Below are 26,827 nucleotides of genomic sequence, written 5' to 3' on the forward strand. Positions count from 1 at the left end.
CAGGACGGTAGTGAGAGACGACATAGGCTCTAAGGAGCAAAACGTGGAATCGTTGTGGGTGGAGATAAGGAATAGTAGGGGGAGAAAGACACTGGTAGGCGTGGTCTATAGGCCCCCAAATAATAACTTAGAGGTGGGGAGGGCTATCAACAAACAAATAATGGATGCGTGCAAAAGTGGAACGGCAATAATCATGGGGGATTTTAACCTACATATTGATTGGTCGACTCAAATTGGACGTGGAGGGCTGGAGGAAGAGTTCTTGGAATGCTGTCGGGATTGTTTCATTGAACAGTATGTTACAGAACCTACGCGAGAGCGAGCTATCTTGGATCTGGTTCTGTGCAATGAGACAGGTAGGATTAAGGATCTTCTTGTGAACAAATACTGGGTGTCCTTGATAGGTATGTCCCTGTCAGGCAGGGAGGAAATGGCCGAGTGAGGGAACCGTGGTTCACAAAAGAGGTGGAATGTCTTGTGAAAAGGAAGAGGGAAGCTTATGGAGGGATAAGGAAACAAGGTTCAGATGGCTCGATTGAGGGTTACAAGTTAGCAAGGAATGAGCTGAAAAAGGGGCTGAGGAGAGCTAGGAGGGGACATGAGAAGTCCTTGGCGGGTCGGATCAAGGAAAACCCCAAGGCTTTTTACTCTTATGTGAGGAATAAAAGAATGACCAGGGTGAGGTTAGGGCCGGTCAAGGACAGTGGTGGGAACTTGTGTATGGAATCAGTAGAGATAGGCGAGGTGATGAATGAATACTTTTCTTCAGTGTTCACCAAGGAGAGGGGCCATGTTTTTCAGGAAGAGAAGGTGTTACAGGCTAATAGGCTGGAGGAAATAGATGTTCGGAGGGAGGATGTATTGGCAGTTTTGAATAAACTGAAGGTCGATAAGTCCCCTGGGCCTGATGAAATGTATCCTAGGATTCTTTGGGAGGCGAGGGATGAGATTGCAGAGCCTTTGGCTTTGATCTTTGGGTCCTCACTGTCCACGGGGATGGTGCCAGAGGACTGGAGAGTGGCAAATGTTGTTCCTCTGTTTAAGAAAGGGAATAGAAATGACCCTGGTAATTATAGACCGGTTAGTCTGACTTCGGTGGTTGGTAAATTGATGGAAAAGGTCCTTAGGGATGGGATTTACGACCATTTAGAAAGATGCGGATTAATCCGGGATAGTCAGCACGGATTTGTGAAGGGCAAATCGTGCCTCACAAATTTGATAGAATTTTTTGAGGAGGTAACTAGGTGTGTTGATGAAGGTAGGGCGGTTGATGTCATATACATGGATTTTAGTAAGGCGTTTGATAAGGTCCCCCATGGTCGGCTTATGATGAAAGTAAGGAGGTGTGGGATAGAGGGAAAGTTGGCCGATTGGATAGGTAACTGGCTATCTGATCGAAGACAGAGGGTGGTGGTGGATGGAAAATTTTCGGACTGGAGGCAGGTTGCTAGCGGAGTGCCGCAGGGATCGGTGCTTGGTCCTCTGCTCTTTGTGATTTTTATTAATGACTTAGAGGAATTGGTAGGGCTAGGGAACCGTGGTGCACCAAAAAAGTTTCTTTGTTGGTTAAAAAGAAAAAGGAGGCTTATGTTCGGATGAGACGTGAGCACTCGGGTAGTGCACTAGAAAGCTTTAGATTGGCTAAGAGGGAGTTGAAGAGCGAGCTTAGAAGGGCTAAAAGGGGACATGAGAAGACTTTGGCGGATAGGGTTAAAGAGAATCCTAAGGCGTTCTATAGGTATGTCAAGAACAGAAGGTTGGTTAGGGCAAGTTTAGGGCCAGTTATAGATGGCAGAGGGAAGTTATGTGTGGAACCGGAGGAGATTGGTGAAGCATTGAACCAATATTTCTCTTCGGTGTTCACGCAAGGGGACATGAATATAGCTGAGGAGGGCACTGGGTTGCAAGGGAGTAGAATAGACAGTATTACAGTTGATAAGGAGGATGTGCAGGATATTCTGGAGGGTCTGAAAATAGATAAATCCCCTGGTCCGGATGGGATTTATCCAAGGATTCTCTGGGAGGCAAGAGAAGTGATTGCAGAGCCTCTGGCTCTGATCTTCAGGTCGTCGTTGGCCTCTGGTATAGTACCAGAAGATTGGAGGTTAGCGAATGTTGTCCCATTGTTTAAGAAGGGGAACAGAGACTTCCCCGGGAATTATAGACCGGTGAGTCTCACTTCTGTTGTCGGCAAGATGTTGGAAAAAATTATAAGGGATAGGATTTATAGTTATTTGGAGAGTAATGAATTGATAGGTGATAGTCAGCATGGTTTTGTGGCAGGTAGGTCGTGCCTTACTAACCTTATTGAGTTTTTTGAGAAAGTGACCAAGGAGGTGGATGGGGGCAAGGCAGTGGACGTGGTATATATGGATTTTAGTAAGGCGTTTGATAAGGTTCACCATGGTAGGCTTCTGCAGAAAATGCAGATGTATGGGATTGGGGGTGATCTAGGAAATTGGATCAGGAATTGGCTAGCGGATAGGAAACAGAGGGTGGTGGTTGATAGTAAATATTCATCATGGAGTGCGGTTACAAGTGGTGTACCTCAGGGATCTGTTTTGGGGCCACTGCTGTTTGTAATATTTATTAATGATCTGGATGAGGGTATAGTTGGGTGGATTAGCAAATTTGCTGATGACACCAAAGTCGGTGGTGTGGTAGACAGTGAGGAAGGGTGTCGTAGTTTGCAGGAAGACTTAGACAGGTTGCAAAGTTGGGCCGAGAGGTGGCGGATGGAGTTTAATGCGGAGAAGTGTGAGGTAATTCACTTTGGTAGGAATAACAGATGTGTTGAGTATAGGGCTAACGGGAGGACTTTGAATAGTGTGGAGGAGCAGAGGGATCTAGGTGTATGTGTGCATAGATCCCTGAAAGTTGGGAATCAAGTAGATAAGGTTGTTAAGAAGGCATATGGTGTCTTGGCGTTTATTGGTAGGGGGATTGAATTTAGGAGTCGTAGCGTTATGTTGCAACTGTACACAACTCTGGTGCGGCCGCACTTGGAGTACTGTGTGCAGTTCTGGTCCCCACATTACAGGAAGGATGTGGAGGCTTTGGAGAGGGTGCAGAGGAGGTTTACCAGGATGTTGCCTGGTATGGAGGGGAGATCCTATGAGGAGAGGCTGAGGGATTTGGGATTGTTTTCGCTGGAAAGGCGGCGGCTAAGAGGGGATCTTATTGAAACATATAAGATGATTAGAGGTTTAGATAGGGTGGATAGTGATAGCCTTTTTCCTCTGATGGAGAAATCCAGCACGAGGGGGCATGGCTTTAAATTGAGGGGGGGTAGTTATAGAACCGATGTCAGGGGTAGGTTCTTTACCCAGAGGGTGGTGAGGGATTGGAATGCCCTGCCAGCATCAGTAGTAAATGCGCCTAGTTTGGGGGCGTTTAAGAGATCCGTAGATAGGTTCATGGACGAAAAGAAATTGGTTTAGGTTGGAGGGTCACAGTTTTTTTTTTTTTAACTGGTCGGTGCAACATCGTGGGCCGAAGGGCCTGTTCTGCGCTGTAATGTTCTATGTTCTATGTTCTAGAGGAGGGGGCTGAAGGGTGGATCAGTAAATTTGCTGATGACACCAAGATTGGTGGAGTAGTGGATGAGGTGGAGGGGTGTTGTAGGCTGCAAAGAGACATAGATAGGATGCAAAGCTGGGCTGAAAAATGGCAAATGGAGTTTAACCCTGATAAATGTGAGGTGATTCATTTTGGTAGGACTAATTTAAATGTGGATTACAGGGTCAAAGGTAGGGTTCTGAAGACTGTGGAGGAACAGAGAGATCTTGGGGTCCATATCCACAGATCTCTAAAGGTTGCCACTCAAGTGGATAGAGCTGTGAAGAAGGCATATAGTGTGTTAGCTTTTATTAACAGGGGGTTGGAGTTTAAGAGCCGTGGGGTTATGCTGCAACTGTACGGGACCTTGGTGAGACCGCATTTGGAGTATTGCGTGCAGTTCTGGTCACCTCACTATAAGAAGGATGTGGAAGCGCTGGAAGGAGTGCAGAGGAGATTTACCAGGATGCTGCCTGGTTTGGAGTGTCGGTCTTATGAGGAAAGGTTGAGGGAGCTGGGGCTGTTCTCTCTGGAGCGGAGGAGATTGAGGGGAGACTTAATAGAGGTTTATAAAATGATGAAGGGGATAGATCGAGTGAACGTTCAAAGACTATTTCCTCGGGAGGATGGAGCTATTACAAGGGGGCATAACTATAGGGTTCATGGTGGGAGATATAGGAAGGATATCAGAGGTAGGTTCTTCCCGCAGAGAGTGGTTGGGGTGTAGAATGGACTGCCTGCAGTGATAGTGGAGTCAGACACTTTAGGAACATTTAAGCGGTTATTGGATAGGCACATGGAGCACACCAGGATGGTAGGGAGTGGGATAGCTTGATCTTGGTTTCAGATGAAGGTCGGCACAACATCGTGGGCCGAAGGGCCTGTTCTGTGCTGTACTGTTCTATGTTCTATGTTCTATGTGAAGGATCCTCTTGGGATGAGTGATCATAATACGGTGGAATTTCTGATACAGATGGAGGGTGAGAAAGTAGGGTCCCAAACCAGCGTCCTCTGCTTGAACAGAGGGGGGTACGATAGGATGAGGGTGGAATTGGCTAATGTAGACTGGGTGAGCAGACTGGTAGGTAGGAAAGCTGAGGAACAGTGGAGGATTTTTAAGGAGATTTTTTTAAGTACTCAGCAAAAATATATTCCGGTGATAAGGAAGGACTGTAAGAAAAAGGATAACCGGACGTGGATAACGAAGGAAATAAAGGAGAGTATTAAAATAAAATCAGATGCGTACAGAGTGGCCAAAAATAGTGGAGAATTAGTGGATTGGGAAAGCTTTAAAGAAAAACAAAGAACGACTAAGAAAGCGATTAAGAAAGGAAAGATAGATTATGAAACTAAACTAGCTCAAAATATAATAAATGATAGTAAAAGTTTTTACAAGTATATAAAAAGGAATAGAGTGGCTCGAGTGAATGTTGGACCCTTGGAAGATGAGAAGGGGGATTTAATAGTGGAAAACGAGGAAATGGCTGAGACTTTAAATAAGTTCTTTGTGTCGGTCTTCACGGTGGAAGACACAAATAGTTTGCCGAATATTAGAGATCGAGAGTTGGTGGGAGGGGAGGTCCTTAATACAATTACTGTTACTAAGGAGGTGGTGCTTGGTAGACTAATAGGACTGAAGGTAGACAAGTCCCCGGGCCCGGATGGAATGCATCCCAGGGTACTGAAAGAAATGGCTGAGGTAATAGCAGATGCGTTAGTAGTAATTTATCAAAATTCGCTGGACTCTGGGGTAGTGCCGGCTGACTGGAAAACAGCTACTGTTACGCCGCTGTTTAAAAAAGGAAGTAGACAAAAGGCGGGTAACTACAGGCCGGTTAGCTTAACGTCCGTAGTTGGGAAGATGCTAGAGTCCATTATTAAAGAGGAAATAACAGAGCACCTGAATAAGAATGGTTCGATCAAGCAGACGCAGCATGGATTCATGAAGGGAAAGTCGTGTTTGACGAGTCTACTGGACTTTTATGAAGATGTCACTAGTGCGGTTGACAGAGGGGAACCGGTGGATGTGGTGTTTTTAGATTTCCAGAAGGCGTTTGATAAGGTGCCTCACAAAAGGTTGCTGCAGAAGATTGGGGGACACGGAGTTAGGGGTAAGGTGTTGGCGTGGATTGGGGATTGGCTATCTAACAGGAAGCAGAGAGTTGGGATAAATGGGTGCTTTTCTGGTTGGCAGTTGGTGACCAGTGGCGTGCCGCAGGGATCGGTGCTGGGGCCTCAATTGTTTACCATTTACATAGATGATCTGGAGGAGGGGACTGAATCTAGGGTATTCAAGTTTGCTGATGACACGAAGGTGAGTGGGAAAGCGAATTGCGTGGAGGACGCGGAAAGTCTGCAGAGAGATTTGGATAGGCTGAGCGAGTGGGCGAGGATCTGGCAGATGGAATATAACGTTAGCAAATGTGAGGTTATCCACTTTGGAAGAAATAATAGTAAATTGGAATATTATTTAAATGGAGAAAAATTACATCGTGCAACTGTGCAGAGGGACCTGGGGGTCCTTGTGCACGAATCGCAAAAACTCAGTCTGCAGGTGCAGCAGGTGATCAAGAAGGCGAATGGAATGTTGGCCTTTATCGCGAGGGGGATAGAATATAAAAGCAGGGAGGTCTTGCTGCAACTGTACAAGGCACTGGTGAGGCCGCAATTGGAGTACTGTGTGCAGTTTTGGTCCCCTTATTTGCGAAAGGATATATTGGCCTTGGAGGGAGTGCAGAGAAGGTTCACCAGGTTGATACCGGAGATGAGGGGTGTAGCTTATGAGGAGAGATTAAACAGATTGGGTCTGTACTCGTTGGAGTTTAGAAGGATGAGGGGTGATCTTATAGAGACATATAAGATAATGAAGGGGCTGGATAGGGTAGAGGTGGAGAGATTCTTTCCACTTAGAAGGGAAACCAGAACTAGAGGGCACAGCCTCAAAATAAGGGGGGGCCGGTTCAGAACAGAGTTGAGGGGGAACTTCTTCTCTCAGAGGGTCGTGAATCTCTGGAGTTCTCTGCCCATTGAAGTGGTGGAGGCTTCCTCGTTGAATATGTTTAAATCACGGGTAGATAGTTTTCTGATCGATAAGGGAATTAGGGGATATGGGGAGCAGGCGGGTAAGTGGAACTGATTCGCTTCAGATCAGCCATGATCTTGTTGAATGGCGGGGCAGGCTCGAAGGGCCAGATGGCCTACTCCTGCTCCTATTTCTTATGTTCTTATGTTCTAACATTTCCCCTGTACCTACCCCCCAGCACCTTAAACCTGTGTCCTCTCGAAGCAGACATTTCCACCCTGGGAAAAAGCTCTGAGAGTCCACCTGATCTATGCCTCTCAACATCTTGTATACCTCTATTAGGTCTCCTCTCATCCTACGTCTCTCCAAGGAGAAAAGACCGAGCTCCCTCAGTCTATCCTCATAAGGCATGCCACTCAATCCAGGCAACATCCTTGTAAATCTCCTCTGCACCCTTTCAATCTTTTCCACATCCTTCCTCTCGTGAGGCGACCAGAACTGAGCACAGTACTCCAAGTGGGGTCTGACGAGCGTCTTATAGAGCTGCATCATTATCCCCGGACTCCTAAACTCAATCCCTCGATTGATAAAGGCCAGCACACCATACGCCTTCTTAACCACCTCCTCCACCTGCGGGGCCGATTTCAGAGTCCTATGGACCTGGACCCCAAGGTCCTTCTGATCCTCTACCGTACTAAGAGTCTTTCCCTTTATATTGTACTCCTTCATCCCATTTGTCCTACCAAAATGGACCACGACGCATTTATAGAACATAGAACAGTACAGTACAGAACAGGCCCTTCGGCCCACGATGTTGTGCCGAGCTTTATCTGAAACCAAGATCAAGCTATCCCACTCCCTATCATCCTGGTGTGCTCCATGTGCCTATCCAATAACCGCTTAAATGTTCCTAAAGTGTCTGACTCCACTATCACTGCAGGCAGTCCATTCCACACCCCAACCACTCTCTGCGTAAAGAACCTACCTCTGATATCCTTTCTGTATCTCCCACCACGAACCCTATAGTTATGCCATTTATCTGGGTTGCAGTCCATCTGCCCAGTCTTGCATCCTATCTATGTCCCTCTGTAACTTCTGACATCCCTCCAGACTATCCACAACCCCACCAACCTTCGTGTCGTCGGCAAACTTACCAACCCATCCCTCCGCTTCCTCATCCAGGTCATTTATGAAAATGACAAACAGCAAGGATCCCAGAACAGATCCCTGGGGCACACCACTGGTGACCGACCTCCATTTAGAAAAAGACCCATCTATACACACTCTCTGCCTCCTTTGGGCAAGCCAGTTCTGGATCCACCGGGCAGCAGCCCCTTGGATCCAATGCCCTCTCATTTTTTCTAGAAGCCTTGCACGGGGGACCTTATCGAACGCCTTGCTAAAATCCATATAAACCACATCTACCGCCTTCCCTTCGTCAATGCGTTTAGTCACATTTTCGAAGAACTCCACCAGGCTCGTAAGGCACGATCTGCCCTTGACAAAGCCATGCTGAGTATTCTTGAGCATACTAAACCTCTCTAAATGCTCATATATACTGTCTCTCAGGATCTTCTCCATCAGTTTACCAACCACTGAGGTTAGACTCACCGGTCGGTAATTTCCTGAGCTATCCCTATTCCCCTTCTTGAAAATAGGAACCACATCCGCAATCCTCCAATCCTCCGGCACCTCTCCCGTCTCCATCGCCGATGCAAAGATCATCGTCAAAGGCTCTGCAATCTCTTCCCTCACCTCCCACAGTAACCTGGGGTACATCCCATCCAGACCCGGCGACTTATCTATCTTGATGCCATTCAAAGATTCCAGCACAACCTCTTTCTTAAAGTCCACATACTCAATCCTTTCAGTCCACCGCACGCCCACAGTACATCCACCCAGGTCCTTCTCCTCTGTGAAAACAGAGGCAAAATACTCATTGAGCACCTCTGCCATTTCTACTGGTTCCGTACAGACTTTCTCACCTTCACCTTTTATAGGCCCTATTCTGTCACGTCTCATCCTTTTACTCTTCACATATTTATAGAATGCCTTAGGGTTCTCCTTAATCCTACCTGCCAGGGCCTTCTCGTGACCCCTTCTGGCTCTCCTAATTTCCTTCTTTAGTCCCTTCCTACAAGCCGTATACTCTTCTCAATCCCTATCTTCGCCAAGCTCTCTGAGCCTTTTGTACGCTTTCCTTTTCTTCTCGATGAGGTCCCGCACAGCTTTCGTGCACCACGGTTCCTTTAACCGACCAACACCTCCCTGTCTGCTCGGATCGTTGTCCTGTAGAACTCTAGACAGACATTCCTTGAAAAACTGCCACCTCTCTTCAGTACATTTCCCCGAGAATACCTCCTTCCAATTTACTCCTCTAATTTGCTGTCTAATGTCTTCATATTTCCCCTTACTCCATATAAACACTTTCCTAGCTTGCCTGATCCTCTCTTTTGGTGGTGAAGAAAGCACACGGCATGCTTGCCTTCATTGGACGGGGTTCAAACTAGCTCCTCACGTTCGTGGAACTGGCGGATGACCCCGCTGGAGTGAACGGGGGGTAATCAGGGCACATGGGATACAGGATGATCTGACAAGGTGGATTCATAATTGGCTCAGTTGTCGGAGACAGGGTGGTGACAGACGGCTGCTTTAGTCACTGGAGGCCAGTGACCAGTGGCATACCACAGAGATCTGTGCTCGGCTCCCTATCATTTTGGAAGGTCTAATACAGATAGGAAATATACAGTAAATGGCAGAACCCTTAAGAGTATTGATAGGCAGAGGGATCTGGGTGCACAGGTACACAGGACACTGAAAATGGCAACGCAGGTGGAGAAGGTAATCAAGAAGGCATACGGCATGCTTGCCTTTATCGACCGGGGCATTGAGTTTAAAAATTGACAAGTCATGTTGCAACTTTATAGAACCTTAGTTAAGCAGCACGTGGAATATAGTGTTTAATTCTGGTCGCCACACTACCAGAAGGATGTGGAGGCTTTGGAGAGGGTACAGAAAAGATTTACCAGGATGTTGCCTGGTATGGAGGGCATTAGCTATGAGGAGAGGTTGGAGAAACTTGGTTTGTTCTCACTGGAGCGACGGAGGTTGAGGGGCGACCTGATAGAAGTCTACAAGATTATGAGAGGCATGGACAGAGTGGATAGTCAGAAGCTTTTTCCCAGGATGGAAGAGTCAATTCCTAGGAGGCACAGGTTTAAGGTGCGAGGGGCAAGGTTTAAAGGAGATGTACGAGGCAGATATTTTACCCAGAGGGTGGTGGGTGTCTGGAACTCGTTGCCGGAGGAGGTAGTGGAAGCGGATACGGTCGTGAGTTTTAAGGGGCATCTTCACAAATACATGAATAGGATGGGAATAGAGGGATATGGTCCCCGGAAGGGTCGGGGGTTTAGTTCAGTCGGGCAGCACGGTCGGTGCAGGCTTGGAGGGGTCGAAGGGCCTGTTCCTGTGCTGGAATTTTCTTTGCTCTTTGTATTGTTCATCATTTATATAAATGACATTGATGACTGTGTGGGGGGTAAGATCAGTAAGTTTGCCAATGACACAAAGATTGGCTGGGTGAGGTTGAGTGTCTTAGGTTCCATGAAGATATAGATGAGATGATCAAATGGGCAGAGAAGTGGCAGATGGAATTTATGAGGAGAGGTTGAATAAACTAGGATTGTTTTCACTGGAAAGACAGAGGCTGAGGGGAGACCTGATAGAGGGTCTACAAAATGATGAGAGGCACAGACAGGGTGGATAGTCAGAGGCTTTTCCCCAGGGTGGAAGTGTCAATTACAAGGGGTACAGGTTCAAGGTGAGAGGGGGGAAGTTTAAGGGAGATGTGCGGGGGAAGTTTTTCACGCAGAGAGCGGTGGGTGCCTGGAACGCTCTGCCAGAGGAGGTGGTGGAAGCAGGAACATTAGCAACATTTAAGAGGCATCTGGATGGGTCCATGAATAGGGAGGGAATAGAGGGATATGGACTGAGTAAGGACAGAAGGTTTTTTTTAGTTTAGTTAGGGCATCATGATTGGCACAGTCTTGGTGGGCTGAAGGGCCTGTTCCTGTGCTGTACTGTTCTTTGTTCCATATACTTTATTAACTGCTCTCTCCACCTGTCCTGTCCTTCAATGACTTGTGCACAGATACACCCAGCTCCCTCTGCTCCTGCATCCTCTGTAAGAATTTTACCCCTTGTTTTTCATTGTCTCTCCATGATCTTCCCACCAAAATGCATCACCTCACACTTCTCCACATTGACCTTCATCTGTGACCTGCCTGTTCCCCCAACCACTCCGTGTTTTCTGAAATTCTAAACTGTCCTCTCCACAGTTCACAATACTCCCAATACTTTTTCAGACGAAGAAATACTTTTGATGTGTAGTCACTGTTGTAATCAACCATGATTGAATGGTGGAGTGGACTCGATGGGCCGAATGGCCTTACTTCCGCTCCTATGTCTTATGGTCTCTTATGGTCTTATGGTAATGTAGGAAAATTGTAGCTGATTTTTGCACAGTAGGATCCCACAAACAGCAATGTGACACCAGATAAAATCACTGAGGGACAGATCATGCTCAGGCGAATGGAAAGATTTAAAGTTCTGACAAAGGGTTGTCCAGACTTGAAACGTTGGCTCCAGTCTCTGTCCACAGATGCTGCCAGACCTGCTGAGATTTTCCAGCATTTTCTGTTTTTATTTTGAATCGAAAGAACTCCCCTACTCTCTGTAAAAACAGTGTCATGTGATCTTTTACAGAAGTGTGAGGTGATGTATTTTGACAGAAGGCTGCAGAGTGTTAATATTGACTTAATGACACAGTTGTAAATAATGTGTGGAAACAGAGGGACCTGGGCATCGATTTGAAGATGAGAGGACAGATTGAGAGCGTGGTTAGCAAAGCAAATAGGACCTTGGCTTAAATCAACCTGCCCTTAAATCCATACTGACTGCGCTGGATTAATTTGTATCTTTCTAAGAGATCATCTGTTCTGTCTCTCAGAATTGATTCCAATAACCTGCCTACTAATGAGGTGAGACTGACTGGCCTCATCACTCACTCTGTCACTTGCTGCGTTTGTAAGCTGCGGTACAACATGAGCAGACTCCAATCATAGACAGACTCACAGAATCAGATCTTACACAGAATGTCCCGCGAGCCACCATCACTGTCTCTGGAATGTCCCTCCCCACCTCACTGGAACGGGTGTCTTAGACTAAATGTTCATGAAAGGACGATAACATCTTTGGAATTGGCAAAGTAAAACGTTATTTGGGTGCCTTAACTTCCTGCCTGTGTTTGAGGGTAGAACAAAAACCACTTGATTAATTTCAATAACTGTTTGTTGCCATAAGCTGGAGGACTAACATTTTTGCATCATTACTGCTTGATTTACTGGCTCCTCAATCTGTCAATCGTCAGAGTGGGCGGGTTTGATTGACATCTCAAAAAATCCCTGGTTCAGTGCACCGTCTTGGGGAAAGGAAATCCAGGAAATTTGCTGATGAAAGCATAGAACATAGAACATAGAACAGTACAGCACAGAACAGGCCCTTCGGCCCACGATGTTGTGCCGAGCTTTATCTGAAACCAAGATCAAGCTATCCCACTCCCTATCATCCTGGTGTGCTCCATGTGCCTATCCAATAACCGCTTAAATGTTTCTAAAGTGTCTGACTCCACTATCACTGCAGGCAGTCCATTCCACACCCCAACCACTCTCTGCGTAAAGAACCTACCTCTGATATCCGTCCTGTATCTCCCACCACGAACCCTATAGTTATGCCCCCTTGTAATAGCTCCATCCACCCGAGGAAATAGTCTTTGAACGTTCACTCTATCTATCCCCTTCATCATTTTATACACCTCTATTAAGTCTCCCCTCAGCCTCCTCCGCTCCAGAGAGAATAGCCCTAGCTCCCTCAACCTTTCCTCATATGACCTACCCTCCAAACCAGGCAGCATCCTGGTAAATCTCCTCTGCACTCCTTCCAGCGCTTCCACATCCTTCCTATAGTGAGGTGACCAGAACTGCACACAATATTCCAAATGTGGTCTCACCAAGGTCCTGTACAGTTGCAGCATAACCCCACGGCTCTTAAACTCCAACCCCCTGTTAATAAAAGCTAACACACTACAGGCCTTCTTCACAGCTCTATCCACTTGAGTGGCAACCTTTAGAGATCTGTGGATATGGACCCCAAGATCTCTCTGTTCCTCCACAGTCTTCAGAACCCTACCTTTGACCCTGTAATCCACATTTAAATTTGTCCTACCAAAATGAATCACCTCACATTTATCAGGGTTAAACTCCATTTGCCATTTTTCAGCCCAGCTTTGCATCCTATCTATGTCTCTTTGCAGCCTACAACAGCCCTCCACCTCATCCACTACTCCACCAATCTTGGTGTCATCAGCAAATTTACTGATCCACCCTTCAGCCCCCTCCTCTAAGTCATTAATAAAAATCACAAAGAGCAGAGGACCAAGCACTGATCCCTGCGGCACACCGCTAGCAACCTGCCTCCAATCCGAAAATTTTCCATCGACCACCACCCTCTGTCTTCGGTCAGACAGCCAGTTGCCTATCCAATCGGCCAACTTTCCCTCTATCCCACACCTCCTCACTTTCATCATAAGCCGACCATGGGGGACCTTATCAAACGCCTTACTAAAATCCATGTATATGACATCAACTGCCCTACCTTCATCAACACACTTAGTTACCTCCTCAAAAAATTCTATCAAATTTGTGAGGCACGACTTGCCCTTCACGAATCCGTGCTGACTATCTCGGATTAATCCGCATCTTTCTAAATGGTCGTAAATCCCATCCCTAAGGACCCTTTCCATCAATTTACCAACCACCGAAGTAAGACTAACCGGTCTATAATTACCAGGGTCATTTCTATTCCCTTTCTTAAACAGAGGAACAACATTCGCCATTCTCCAGTCCTCTGGCACCATCCCCGTGGACAGCGAGGACCCAAAGATCAACGCCAAAGGCTCTGCAATCTCATCCCTTGCCTCCCACAGAATCCTAGGATACATTTCATCAGGCCCAGGGGACTTATCGACCTTCAGTTTATTCAAAACTGCCAGGACATCCTCCCTCCGAACATCTATTTCCTCCAGCCTATTAGCCTGTAACACCTTCTCTTCCTCAAAAACATGGCCCCTCTCCTTGGTGAACACTGAAGAAAAGTATTCATTCATCACCTCGCCTATCTCTACTGACTCCATACACAAGTTCCCACTACTGTCCTTGACCGGCCCTAACTTCACCCTGGTCATTCTTTTATTCCTCACATAAGAGTAAAAAGCCTTGGGGTTTTCCTTGATCCGACCCGCCAAGGACTTCTCATGTCCCCTCCTAGCTCTCCTAAGCCCCTTTTTCAGCTCATTCCTTGCTAACTTGTAACCCTCAATCGAGCCATCTGAACCTTGTTTCCTCATCCCGACATAAGCTTCCCTCTTCCTTTTCACAAGACATTCCACCTCTTTTGTGAACCATGGTTCCCTCACTCGGCCATTTCCTCCCTGCCTGACAGGAACATACCTATCAAGGACATCCAGTATTTGTTCCTTGAAAAAATTCCACTTTTCATTTGTTCCTTTCTCTGACAGTTTCTGTTCCCAACTTATGCCCCCTAATTCTTGCCTAATCGCATCATAATTACCCCTCCCCCAATTGTAAACCTTGCCCTGCCGTACGGCCCTATCCCTCTCCATTGCAATAACAAAAGACACCGAATTGTGGTCACTATCTCCAAATTGCTCTCCCACAACCAAATCTAACACTTGGCCCGGTTCATTTCCCAGTACCAAATCCAATGTGGCCTCACCTCTAGTCAGCCCATCCACATATTGTGTCAGGAAACCCTCCCGCACACACTGCACAAAAACTGCCCCATCCAAACTATTTGACCTACAAAGGTTCCAATCAATATTTGGAAAGTTAAAGTCTCCCATGACAACTACCCTGTGACCCCCACACATATCCATAATCTGCTTAGCAATTTCTTCCTCCACATCTCTATTACTATTTGGGGGCCTATAGTAAACTCCTAGCAACGTGACCGCTCCTTTCCTATTTCTAACTTCAGCCCATATTACCTCAGTGTGCAGATCCCCCACGAAGTGCCTTTCCGCAGCCGTTAAACTATCCTTGATTAACAATGCCACTCCTCCACCTCTTTTACCAGCTTCCCTACACTTAGTGAAACATCTATACCCCGGAACGTCTAACAACCATTCCTCTCCTTGTTCTACCCACGTCTCCGTAATGGCCACAACATCGTAGTCCCAAGTACCAATCCACGCCCCAAGTTCATCTACCTTGTTCCGGATGCTCCTTGCATTGAAGTAGACACACTTCAACCCACCTCCCTGTCTACCAGTACCCACCCTTGACCCTGATACCTTCCCCAATACCTCACCACCCTCACTGACTTCTGGACTACAACTCCCTTTCCCACTCCCCTGACAAATTAGTTTAAACCCCCCTGAAGAGCCGTAACAAATTTCCCTCCGAGGATATTGGTGCCCCTCTGGTTCAGGTGCACCCCGTCCTGTTTGTACAGGTCCCACCTTCCCCAGAACGTGTTCCAATTATCCACGTATCTGAAACCCTCCCTCCTACACCATCCCTGCAACCACATATTTAACTGCACTCTCTCCCTGTTCCTCAACTCGCTATCACGTGGTACCGGCAACGTACCAGAGATGACCACATGTTTCGTCTTGGCTCTATATGTCTTCTTAATCACCTTGGCCAGCTCTGTTGCCACTTTTAGAGAGCTGTGGACCCGCACGCTCAGATCCCTCTGTATGTTAATGTTCCTAAGGCCATTTACAGTATAATTCACACTTAAATTTGATCTTCCAAAATGCATCACCTCACATTTATCCTTCCACCTGAAGGACGTGGAAGTTTTGGACAGAATGCAAAGAAGGTTTACCAGGATGTTGCCTGGTCTCAAGGGTTAGGGTTAGGGTTAGGTTGAATATGAGGAGAGGTTGAATAATTCATTTAGGGTGAGATCCTTAGTGAAGAAGGTAGTCAAGAAGGCATACGGCATGCTTACCTTCATCGGCCGGGGCATTGAGTTTAAAAATTGGCAAGTCATGTTGCAGCTTTATAGAACCTTAGTTCGGCCGCACTTGGAATATAGTGTTCAATTCTGGTCGCCACACTACCAGAAGGATGTGGAGGCTTTGGAGAGGGTACAGAAAAGATTTACCAGGATGTTGCCTGGTATGAAGGCATCAGCTATGATGAGAGGTTGGATAAACTTGGTTTGTTCTCACTGGAGCAACGGAGGTTGGGGGGAGACCTGATAGAAGTCTACAAGATTATGAGAAGCATGGACAGAGTGGACAGTCAGAAGCTTTTTCCCAGAGTGGAAGAGTCAATTACTGGGGGGCACAGGTTTAAGGTGCGAGGGGTAAGGTTTAAAGGAGATGTACGAGGCAAGCTTTTTCCACAGAGGGTAGTGGGTGCCTGGAACTCGTTGCCGGGGGAGGTAGTGGAAGCAGATACGGTAGTGAGTTTTAAGGGGTGTCTTGACAAATACATGAATAGGATGGGAATAGAGGGATATGGTCTCCGGAAAGGTAGGGGGTTTTAGTTAAGCCGGGCAGCATGGTCGGTGCAGGCTTGGAGGGCCAAAGGACCTGTTCCTGTGCTGTACTGTTCTTTGTTCAGATGCAGGAAATCAAAAATAAAAAACAGAAAATGCTGGAAATTGCAGCGGGTTTGGCATTGTCTGTGGAGACAGGAACAGAGTTAACGCTTTGACTTTTCTGCAGACTGTTCATTTTGGGAGCAGTCACACTTTATTCAATATTATCTCTGTTCCTCTCTCCAGATGCTGCCTGACCTACTGAGTATTTCCAGCATCTTATATTTGCTTTCGATCTCCAGCATCCACAATATTTTGCTTTTAGATTGGCATGCTGTGTGCAGTTTTGGTCTCCATGTTTAAGGAAGGATATTAGCAGCGTTACAACAAAAGTTCATGAGATTGGTTCCTGGGATGTGGGCTATGATGAGAAGCTGACTGAATTGGGTTTATATTCCTGGAAGAATGAGAAGCAATTTTATCAAAACATCAAAGCTAATGAAGGGGTTTGATGGGGTAGACAGTGAGAGATTGTTCATCGAGTCATAGAGGCTTACAGCATGGAAACAGGCCCTTCGGCCCAACTTGTCCATGCCGCCCTGTTTTTAAACCCCGAAGCTAGTCCCAATTGCCCACATTTGGCCCATATCCCTCCATACCCATCTTACCCATGTAACTATCAAAATGCTTTTTAAAAGACAACATTGTACCCGCCTCTACTACTGGTTCTGGCAGCTTGTTCCAGACACTCACCACCCTCTGCGTGAAAAAATTGCCCCTCCGGACACTTTTGTACCTCTCCCCTTTCACCTTAAACCTATGCCCTCTAGTTTTAGACTCCCCTACCTTTGGGAAAAGACATTGACTATCTAACTGATCTGTGCCCCTCATTATTTTATAGACCTCTATAAGATCATCCCTCAGCTTCCTACGCTCCAGAGAAAAAAGTCTCAGTCCAACCTCTCCTTATAACTCAAACCATCAAGTCCTGGCAGCATCCTAGTAAATCTTTTCTGCACTCTTTCTGGTTTAATAATATCCTTTCTATAATGGGGTGACCAGAACTGTACACAGTGAGGCTTTAACAATGTCTTGTACAACTTCAACAAGACATCCCAACTCCTGTATTCAATGTTCTGACCAATGAAACTAAGCATGCTGAATGCCTTCTTCACCATTCTGTCCACCTGTGACTCCACTTTCAAGGAGCTATGAACCGGTACCCCTCGATCTATTTGTTCTGTAACTCTCGCCAACGCTCTACCATTAACTGAGTAAGTCCTGCCCTGGTTCAATCTACCAAAATTTGATTTGATTTGATTTGATTTATTATTGTCACATGTATTAGCATACAGTGGAAAGTATTGTTTCTTTCGCGCTATACAGACAAAGCATACCATTCATAGAGAAAGAAACAATAGAGTGCAGAATGTAGTGTTCCAGTCATAGCTAGGGTATAGAGAAAAATCAACTTAATGCAAGGTAAGTCCATTCAAAGGTCTGACAGCAGCAGGGAAGAAGCTGTTCTTGAGTCGGTTGGTACGTGACCTCAGACTTTTGTATCCTTTTCCCGAAGGAAGAAGGTGGAAGAGAGAATGTCCGGGGTGCGTGGGGTCCTTAATTATGCTGGCTGCTTTGCCAAGGCAGCGGGAAGTGTAGACAGTGTCAATGGATGGGAGGCTGGTTTGCGTGATGGATTGGGCTACATTCACGACCTTTTGTAGTTCCTTGCAGACTTGGGCAGAGCAGGAGCCATACCAAATTGTGATACAACCAGAAAGAATGCTTTCTATGGTGCATCTGTAAAAGTTGGTGAGAGTTGTAGCTGACATGCCAAATTTCAAAGAACAAAGAACAAAGAACAATGCAGCACAGGAACAGGCCCTTCGGCCCTCCAAGCCCATGCCGCTCTCTGGTCCAAACTAGACCATTCTTTTGTATCCCTCCATTCCCACTCCGTTCATATGGCTATCTAGATAAGTCTTAAACGTTCCCAGTTGTCCGCATCCACCACCTTGCCTGGCAGCGCATTCCAGGCCCCCACCACCCTCTGTGTAAAATATGTCCTTCTGATATCTGTGTTAAACCTCCTCCCCCCCTTCACCTTGAACCTATGACCCCTCGTGAACATCACCACCGACCTGGGGAAAAGCTTCCCACCGTTCACCCTATCTATGCCTTTCATAATTTTATAGACCTCTATTAAGTCTCCCCTCATCCTCCGTCTTTCCAGGGAGAACAACCCCAGTTTAGTCCTTAGTCTTCTGAGAAAGTAGAGGCATTGGTGGGCTTTCTTAACTATAGTGCCGACATGAGGGGACCAGGACAGGTTGTTGGTGATCTGGACACCGAACAACTTGAAGCTCTCGACACTTTCTACTTCGTCCCCGTTGATGTAGACAGGGGCAAAATGCATCACTGTCCACCATGCCACCAATCTTGATGTCATCTGCAAACTTACTAACCATACCTCCTACATTCTCATCCAAATCATTCATATAAATGACAAATAACAGTGGACCCAGCACTGATCCCTGAGGCACACCGCTGGTCACAGGCCTCCAGTTTGAAAAACAACCCTCTACAACCACACTCTGGCTTCTGTCAAGAAGCCAATTTTGTATCCATTTAGATACCTCACCCTGGATCCCGTGAGATTTAACCGTATGCAACAACCTACCATGCGGTACCTTGTCAAAGGCCTTGCTAAGTCCATGTAGACAACATCAACTGCACTGCCCTCATCTACCTTCTTGGTTACCCCTTCAAAAAACTCAATCAAATTTGTGAGACATGATTTTCCACTCACAAAGCCATGCTGACTGTCCCTAATCAGTCCTTGCGTCTCTAAATGCCTGTAGATCCTGTCTCTCAGAATACCTTCTGACAAATCCACCACGGATGAGGTTCACTGGCCTCATCCAGGGTTCCCTACTTCTGCGAGCCTTGCTCTTTACTCTAAGAGGAATGTGCTTACCCTGAACCCTGGTTAACACACTTTTGAAACTTACCAGACGTCCCTTTGCCTTCCCACGGACTCCCCCAATTAATATTTGAAAGTTTCTGCCTGATACCATCAAAATTGGCCTTGCCCCAATTTAGAGTTTTAACTTTTGGGCCAGTCCTATCATTCTCCATAGCTATCTTAAAACTAATGGAATTATGGTCACTGGTCCCAAAGTGATCCCTCACTAACAGTTCTGCCACCTGCCCTTCCTTATTTCCCACGAGGAAGTCAAGTTTTGCCCCCTCTCTAGTCGGGCCATCCACATACTGAATGAGAAATTCCTCCTGAAAACACTCAACACATTTCTCTCCATCCATTTCTATCTTATCCTCACTCACCTGTCTCTCCCCATGACCTTTCACCTCTGCCCCTCCCTGCCCTGTGACCTCTCACCTTTGCAAGCCTTGATATTGCAGAAGCGGATCTCCAGGTTTCCAGTCAGAATTCCCTCACACCACTGACCGCCTGAGTGTGGCCAGTTGTAGGTCCGGAGACGGTGTTGTTGACCAACTCCACACCAACGGGAACACTCACTCCATTCTGACCACATGTTCCAGCTGCAGTCCCGAGTGCAGTTCCTTCCAGAACATTCTGTTTCATCTGTAATGAACACAGAAAATAAACCACTGCAGAAATCACAATGACCTGTGAGAAACTGAAAGGAAGGAACAAGGTGGAAGGGCTGAATGGCCTCCTCCTGTTCATGTGTAACAGACTCGAGAGGCTGAATGGTCACCTCCAGTTCTTGTACACATAGAACCAACAAAAGTTATGAATCAGGAGCAGGAGGAGGCCACTCTGCCCCTCTAGCTGCTCCGCCATTCTATAAGATCACGGCTGCTCTAATTGTAACCCCAACCCCACATTCCCGCCTCCCCGATAACCTTTCATCCCTTCGTTAATCGAGAATCTATCTCACTCTGCCTTAAGAATATTCCGAGACTCTGCTCCTACTGCCCTTTGAAGAGGAGAATTTCAGACAATTACTGTCTTTGAAAGAAAAAAAATCTTCTCATCCTTAAACTGTGAAGGTCTTCTTCCAGATGCCCCACCCCCCTTCCCACCACCACCCTCCCCACCCCACCCCAGGTAACAACATCTCTACATCCAATCTGTACAACCCGATCAGAATTTTATACATTTCAACGTGATCCCCTCTCATTCTTCTAAATTCTAGTGAATACAGACCCAGTCACAGAGGTTTCCAGCATGGAAACAGGTCCTTTGGCCCTACTTGTCCATGCTGCCCTTCTCGACACAATCTCTCCTCAGATCATGATCCTGCCATCCCAGAATCAGTCCGGTGAACCTTTGCTGCACTCCCTCGATGGCAAATATATCCTGAAGTAAGGAAACCGAAATGGCACAGAATATACCAGCTGTGGTGTCACCAAGGCCCTGTACAGCTGCAGCAATACATCCTAGCTCCTGTACTTGAATCTTCTTATGATGAAGGCCACCATACCATTTGCCTCCCTAACTGCTTGCTGTACCTGCGCGCTTGCTTTCAGTGGCTGGTGTACTCAGACATCCAGGTCCCTCTGTACATCAACATTTCCCATCGCCATTTAAAGAATACTCTGCCATTCTGTTTACCCGCCTGAAGTAGATAACTTCACATTTACCCACGTAGCCTCTGTCTACATCAATGAAGTAGAAATGGTCGAAAGCTTCAAGGTTTTAGGTGTCCAGATCACCAACAACCTGTCCTGGTCCCCCCCACGCCAACACTATAGTTAAGAAAGCCCACCAACGCCTCTACTTTCTCAGAAGACTAAGGAAATTTGGCATGTCAGCTACGACTCCCACCAACTTTTACAGATGCACCACAGAAAGCATTCTTTCTGGTTGTATCACAGCTTGGTATGGGGCTCCTACTCTGTCCAAGACCGCAAGGAACTACTAAAGGTCGTGAATGAAGCCCAGTCCATCCCACAAACCAGCCTTCCATTCATTGACTCTGTCTACACTTCCCGCTGCCTCGGCAAAGCAGCCAGCATAAATAAGGACACCACACACCCCGGACATTCTCTCTTCCACCTTCTTCCTTCAAGAAAAAGATACAAAAGTCTGAGGTCACGTACCAACTGACTCAAGAACAGCTTCTTCCCTGCTGCTGTCAGACTTTTGAATGGATCTACCTTGCACTAAGTTGATCTCTCTCTACACCCTAGCTATGACTGTAACACTACATTCTGCACCCTCTCCTTTCCTTCTCTATGAACGGTATGCTTTGTCTACATAGCACACAAGAAACAATACTTTTCACTGTATGCTAATAAATGTGACAATAATAAATCAAAATCAAAAGTTAGACTGCATCTGCCATGTATTTACTCCAGATCCCAAACCCTGAACCCGAGGCCGAACCCTGACCCCGAGCCCGAACCCTGACCCCGAATCCTGACCCGGAGCCCAAACCTTGACCCCGAGACCTAATCCTGACCCCAAGCCCCAATCGTGAACTCTGACCCCAGGATTACTTGTGCATTGAGGCAGGTTACAGGGCCGCTCCTGGAATGTTTCTCCAGTGCAGTTGTGATGATTCTGACAGAAACGGGTCCGACTCTTGGTGCTGCGAAACTCCGTGTCTGTACAATTTCTGGAACAACGAGTCCAGGATGACCAGGGAGAAAATCCATCAGAATCTGGAGGGAAGGAGAGAGTGAGAGTATGAATCACAGAAAGAAAATGAAAATGACTAATACAGATAGAGTGAGAGAATAAGTGACAGAGAAAAAGAGTGTCAGCGAGAGTGAACTACACACAGTTATAGAATGAACAAGAACAAAGCAAGCAAGTGACAGAGGGAGAAAAAGAGAGAGAGAGAGAGCAGGCAGGACATGAGGGCAACAGAAACAGGGATACAGACAAAGGGGGTGATAGAAAGAAACAGAGACAGGGAGAGAGAGACAGAGACACAGAGACAGAGTGAGAGAGGGAGACAGAGAGAGAGAGAGAGAGAGAGAGAGGCTGAGACAGAGAGAGAGAGAGAGACACAGAGAGACAGAGAGAGAGAGGGACACAGAGAGAGAGACCGAGACAGAGAGAGAGAGAGACAGAGTGACAGAGAGACAGAGACAGAGAGGGAGGTAGAGAGAGAGAGAGAGAGGCCGAGACAGAGAGAGAGAGACAGACACACAGAGAGAGACAGAGAGAGAGAGGGAGACAGAGAGAGAGAGAGTGACAGAGAGAGTGACAGAGAGAAAGAGAGAGACAGAGAGCAAGCGAGAGAGAGATAGAGAGACAGAGGGAGACAGAGAGAGAGAAAGACAGAGAGAGAGAGGAGTAGAGGGAGCAGGGAGAGTGAGGGGAGTAGAGGGAGCAGGGAGAATGGGGGGAGCGGGGAGAACAGGGGAGAGTGGGGGGAGCAGGCAAGTGTGGGGAGTGGAGGTGCGGGGGAGCGGGGGAAGTGGGGGGAGCGGGGAGAGCCACGGACCATGCAAGGGAACGTTGACCTCAGGCAAGATTTTCTGGTTTGGAGGAGTACAGCTGGAAAATCCCACCCAGAGATTCTGTCGCGAAGAGTAAGGCGACAGAATTAATTTACCAGTAATTCTTTTAATTGGAATTTGCCTAATTTGTTGCCCTTAATTAGCTGCATGTGATTCCATTTCATAGAATCATACAGTGCAGAAGAGGCCATTCAGCCCATCGACTCCACATCGACACATGCACAGGCAGCTGGGATCAAGTGAATCCCTTGAAGAGTATAGGGGGTGTAGGAGTAGAGTTAAGAGAGAAATCAGGAGGGCAAAAAGGGGACACGAGATTATTTTGGCAGATAAGACAAAGGAGAATCCAAAGAGCTTTTGCAAATACACAAAGGGCAAAAGAGTAACAAGGGAGAGAGTAGGGCCTCTTAAGGATCAACAAGGTAATCTATGTGCGGATCCACAAGAGATGGGTAAGATCCTAAATGAATATTTCTCATCAGTATTTACTGTTGAGAAAAGCATGGATGTTAGGGAACTTGGGGAAATAAATAGTGATGTCTTGAGGAGTGTCCATATTACAGAGAAGGAGGTGCTGGAGGTCTTAAAGCGCATCAAGGTAGATAAATCTGCGGGACCTGATGAGGTATATCCCAGGACATTGTGGGAGGCTGGGGAGGAAATTGCGGGTCCCCGAGCTGAGATATTTGAATCATCAATAGTCACAGGTGAGGTGCCTGAAGATTGGAGGGTGGCAAATGTTATGCATTTGTTTAAAAAGCACTGCAGGGAAAAGCCTGGGAACTACAGGCCAATGAGCCTCACATCTGTGGTGGTTAACCAGTGAAATTGTGGGTCTCCGTGGATAACCAGTGAAATTGTGGGTTTAATCAAAAAGAAAAAAGAGGCATACATGAGGTCCAGGCAGCTAAAAACAGATGGAGCACTGGAGGAATACAGAGAAAGTAGAAAAGAACTCAAACAGGGACTTAGAAAGGCAAAAAGGGGTCACGAAATGTCCTTGGCAGACAGGATTAAGGAGAATCCTAAGGCATTTTATGCATACGTTAGGAACAAGAGGGTTGTTCGGGAAAGAATCGGACCGCTCAGGGACAAAGGAGGGGAATTATGCTTAGAACCAAAGGAAGGAGGTGAGATCCTAAACGAATACTTTGCATCAGTATTCACAAAGGAGAGGGACATGTTGACTGGTAGTGTCTCAGAGAGATGTGTTGACCCGTTAGAAAAAATCGCAATTACAAGGGAGGAAGTGTTAGGTTTTTTAGGAAACATTAAGACAGACAAATTCCCAGGGCCGGATGGCATCTATCCTAGACTCCTCAGGGAGGCAAGAGATGAAATTGCTGGGCCTCTAACAGAAATCTTTGTCTCTTCACTGGACACAGGTGAGGTCCCAGAGGATTGGAGGATAGGAAATGTGGTCCCGTTATTTAAGAAGGGTAGCAAGGATAACCCGGGTAATTATAGGCCGGTGAGCTTGATGTCCGTGGTAGGGAAATTGTTGGAGAAGATTCTTAGAGATAGGATATATGCGCATTTAGAACTGAATAATCTCATTAGCGATAGACAGCATGGTTTTGTACGAGGGAGGCCATGCCTCACAAATTTGGTTGAGTTTTTTGAGGAGGTGACAAAAACGATTGATGAGGGAAGGGCCGTGGATGTAATCTATATGGATTTTAGTAAAGCATTTGACAAGGTCCCTCATGGCAGGCTGGTGCAAAAGGTTAAATCTCACGGGATAAAAGGTGAGCTAGCTAGATGGGTGGAGAACTGGCTTAGCCATAGAAGACAGAGGGTAACAGTGGAGGGGTCTTTTTCCGGTTGGAGGTCTGTGACTAGTGGAGTTCCACAGGGCTCTGTACTGGGACCTCTGCTGTTTGTGATATATATAAATGATTTGGAGGAAGATGTAGCTGGTGTGATCACTAAGTTTGCGGACGACACGAAGATTACTGGAGTTGCAGATAGTGATGAACATTGTCAGAGAATACAGCAGGATATAGATAGGCTGGAACATTGGGCGGAGAAATGGCAGATGGAATTTAATCCAGATAAATGCAAAGTGATGCATTTCGGTAGATCTAATGTAAGGGGGAGCGATAGAATAAATGGCAGAACCATCAGGAGTATAGACACACCGAGGGACCTGGGTGTACAAGTCCACAGATCTTTAAAGGTGGCAGCACAGGTGGAGAGGGTGGTGAAGAAGGCATATGGCATGCTTGCCTTCATTGGACGGGGCATAGAATATAAAAGTTGGCATATGATGTTGCGGCTGTATAGAACGTTGGTTGGGCCACATTTGGAATACTGCGTCCAGTTCTGGTCGCCACACTCCCAGAAGGGCGTGGAGGCTTTGGAAGAGTACGGAAAAGGTTTACCAGGATGTTGCCTGGTATTGAGGGTCTTAGCTATGAGGAGAAATTGGGTAAACTGGGGATGTTCTCCCCGGAAAAACGGAGGATGAGGGGCGACCTAATAGAGGTGTATAAAATTATGAAGGGTGAACAGTGGGAAGCTTTTTCTCAGGTCGGAGGTGACGAACACAAGGGGTCACAGGTTCAAGGTGAGGGGGGCAAGGTTCAACACGGATGTCAGGGGGACATATTTTACACAGAGGGTGGTGGGAGCCTGGAATGCACTCCCAAGCAAGGTGATTGAGGCGGACACGCTGGGATCATTTAAGACTTATCGAGATAGCCACATGAACAGATTGGGAATAGAGGGATACAAACGAATGGTCTAGTTGGGTACATGAGCGACGCAGGCTTGGAGGGCCGAAGGGCCTGTTCCTGTGCTGTATTGTTCTTTGTTCTTTGTAAACTGTGTAAGGAATAATCATTAAGACAACATATATTGGAAGGAATAATTATTAGGACAAGTAGGAGATAATAATTAACATAGAAGAGATAATCACTACTTAAGAAGTTCTCATATATATCACATATCTTATTAAACATACACATGGATACTCGCATAAATGAACATAGAAGCTGAAAGTAATTTCTTAAATAAACGTGAGAAAGTCAGACAACGGGAAAAAAGACTTGGCATAGCAGGATGCCCTACAATGGTTGAACAAGCAACAACCTTGGCTGATTAGACAATAAACTTCAGATAAGAAGGCAGGATGTAACCACAGTGATATCATAGCACATTCATTAGTGAAAAAACAGAAAGAAGGCAGATAGCGTAGGTCTAGTAAATCATGGTGGCTAACGAAAAGTGGCCTTGGGGTCTGCAACAAAAAAAACCTTGACTGTAAGATAAGAATGATGAAATATGAAGCTAAATGTGGATAAAAAGGACTGTGAGAGCACTGGTTTTTTGGATTTCATCTGGGAATCCCGGCTTTATTGAAATGTACTAGCTAATAAAGCCTTGCTGCCTGGAAGATCAAGACTCAGACTCTCTATTCTGATTGATGAATTCTTCTTGCCGTCCACGGGGAACCACGGCAAATTTGGCGCTTGCGAGCAGGGCAGAGTTGAGGTCGTCCGGTGACTCAACCCCGGAGGGATCGAGGGAGACGGTGGTCCGACCGGAACCGAGAAGTCCCCAGCCGGCCTTCTGTCAACAAGGTAAGCAGACTTGCATGCATGTAAATCCTTGTTGTCAGAAAGGGGTTTTCGAGGCCTGGCGCACCCGGTTCTCCACTGGTCCTGGATCTCACCTGCCCAAAAGATAACCTGCATTGGTAAAGTTAAAATTGTGTAAAATATTGAGAGACTGAGTCTGATCGGAAGGGCAAATTTTGCATGTAAAAAGCACGCTTTAGTTTTATGTACTGTATTGTCCACGAATGGGTAAAAAGTGAGACGCTACAAAAACCGAACGCTAATTGATGCAATTAGGTTAGTCGAGCGGTTTGGAGCGGGCTTCCAGGTTACGACTTGCCCAAGGAGAGTAAGTGTAGGCAAGCCTGCCAGTCCAAACCTACCCAGGACCTCGGAGAGAGTGACGTCAGCCGAGAGGAAGGAGAGATCTAGGAGAGATTGGTCTCCTACCTGATATAGTAATTAAGGAGCTACGTTGATCGCCGGAAGAAGAGAGGGGATAGGTAGTGAAATAAAGTAAAGGGGCTACAAGGAGAAGCCTGAAAAGGTTGATCTGGAATAGCGGTGTAAGCAGCTGTTAGTAAATGTGGAGTGC

At 46.6% G+C, this 26,827-nt stretch overlaps 1 protein-coding gene across 1 annotated transcript in view; it reads right to left on the bottom strand.

Moving 5' to 3' along the window:
- LOC144485729 (SCO-spondin-like) overlaps positions 1-26,827 on the bottom strand; it is a 449,590-nt gene that overhangs the window by 143,244 nt on the left and 279,519 nt on the right. The window contains exons 20-21 of the mRNA XM_078203820.1: positions 21,701-21,865; positions 19,611-19,817 (exon numbers count right to left, since the gene is read on the bottom strand). Of these exons, the coding sequence (XP_078059946.1) occupies positions 19,611-19,817; positions 21,701-21,865 (372 nt within the window). The remainder of the gene's footprint in view (positions 1-19,610; positions 19,818-21,700; positions 21,866-26,827) is intronic.

The sequence above is a fragment of the Mustelus asterias genome, unplaced genomic scaffold (genome assembly GCF_964213995.1).
Source record: "Mustelus asterias unplaced genomic scaffold, sMusAst1.hap1.1 HAP1_SCAFFOLD_212, whole genome shotgun sequence".
Classification (NCBI taxonomy): domain Eukaryota; kingdom Metazoa; phylum Chordata; class Chondrichthyes; order Carcharhiniformes; family Triakidae; genus Mustelus; species Mustelus asterias.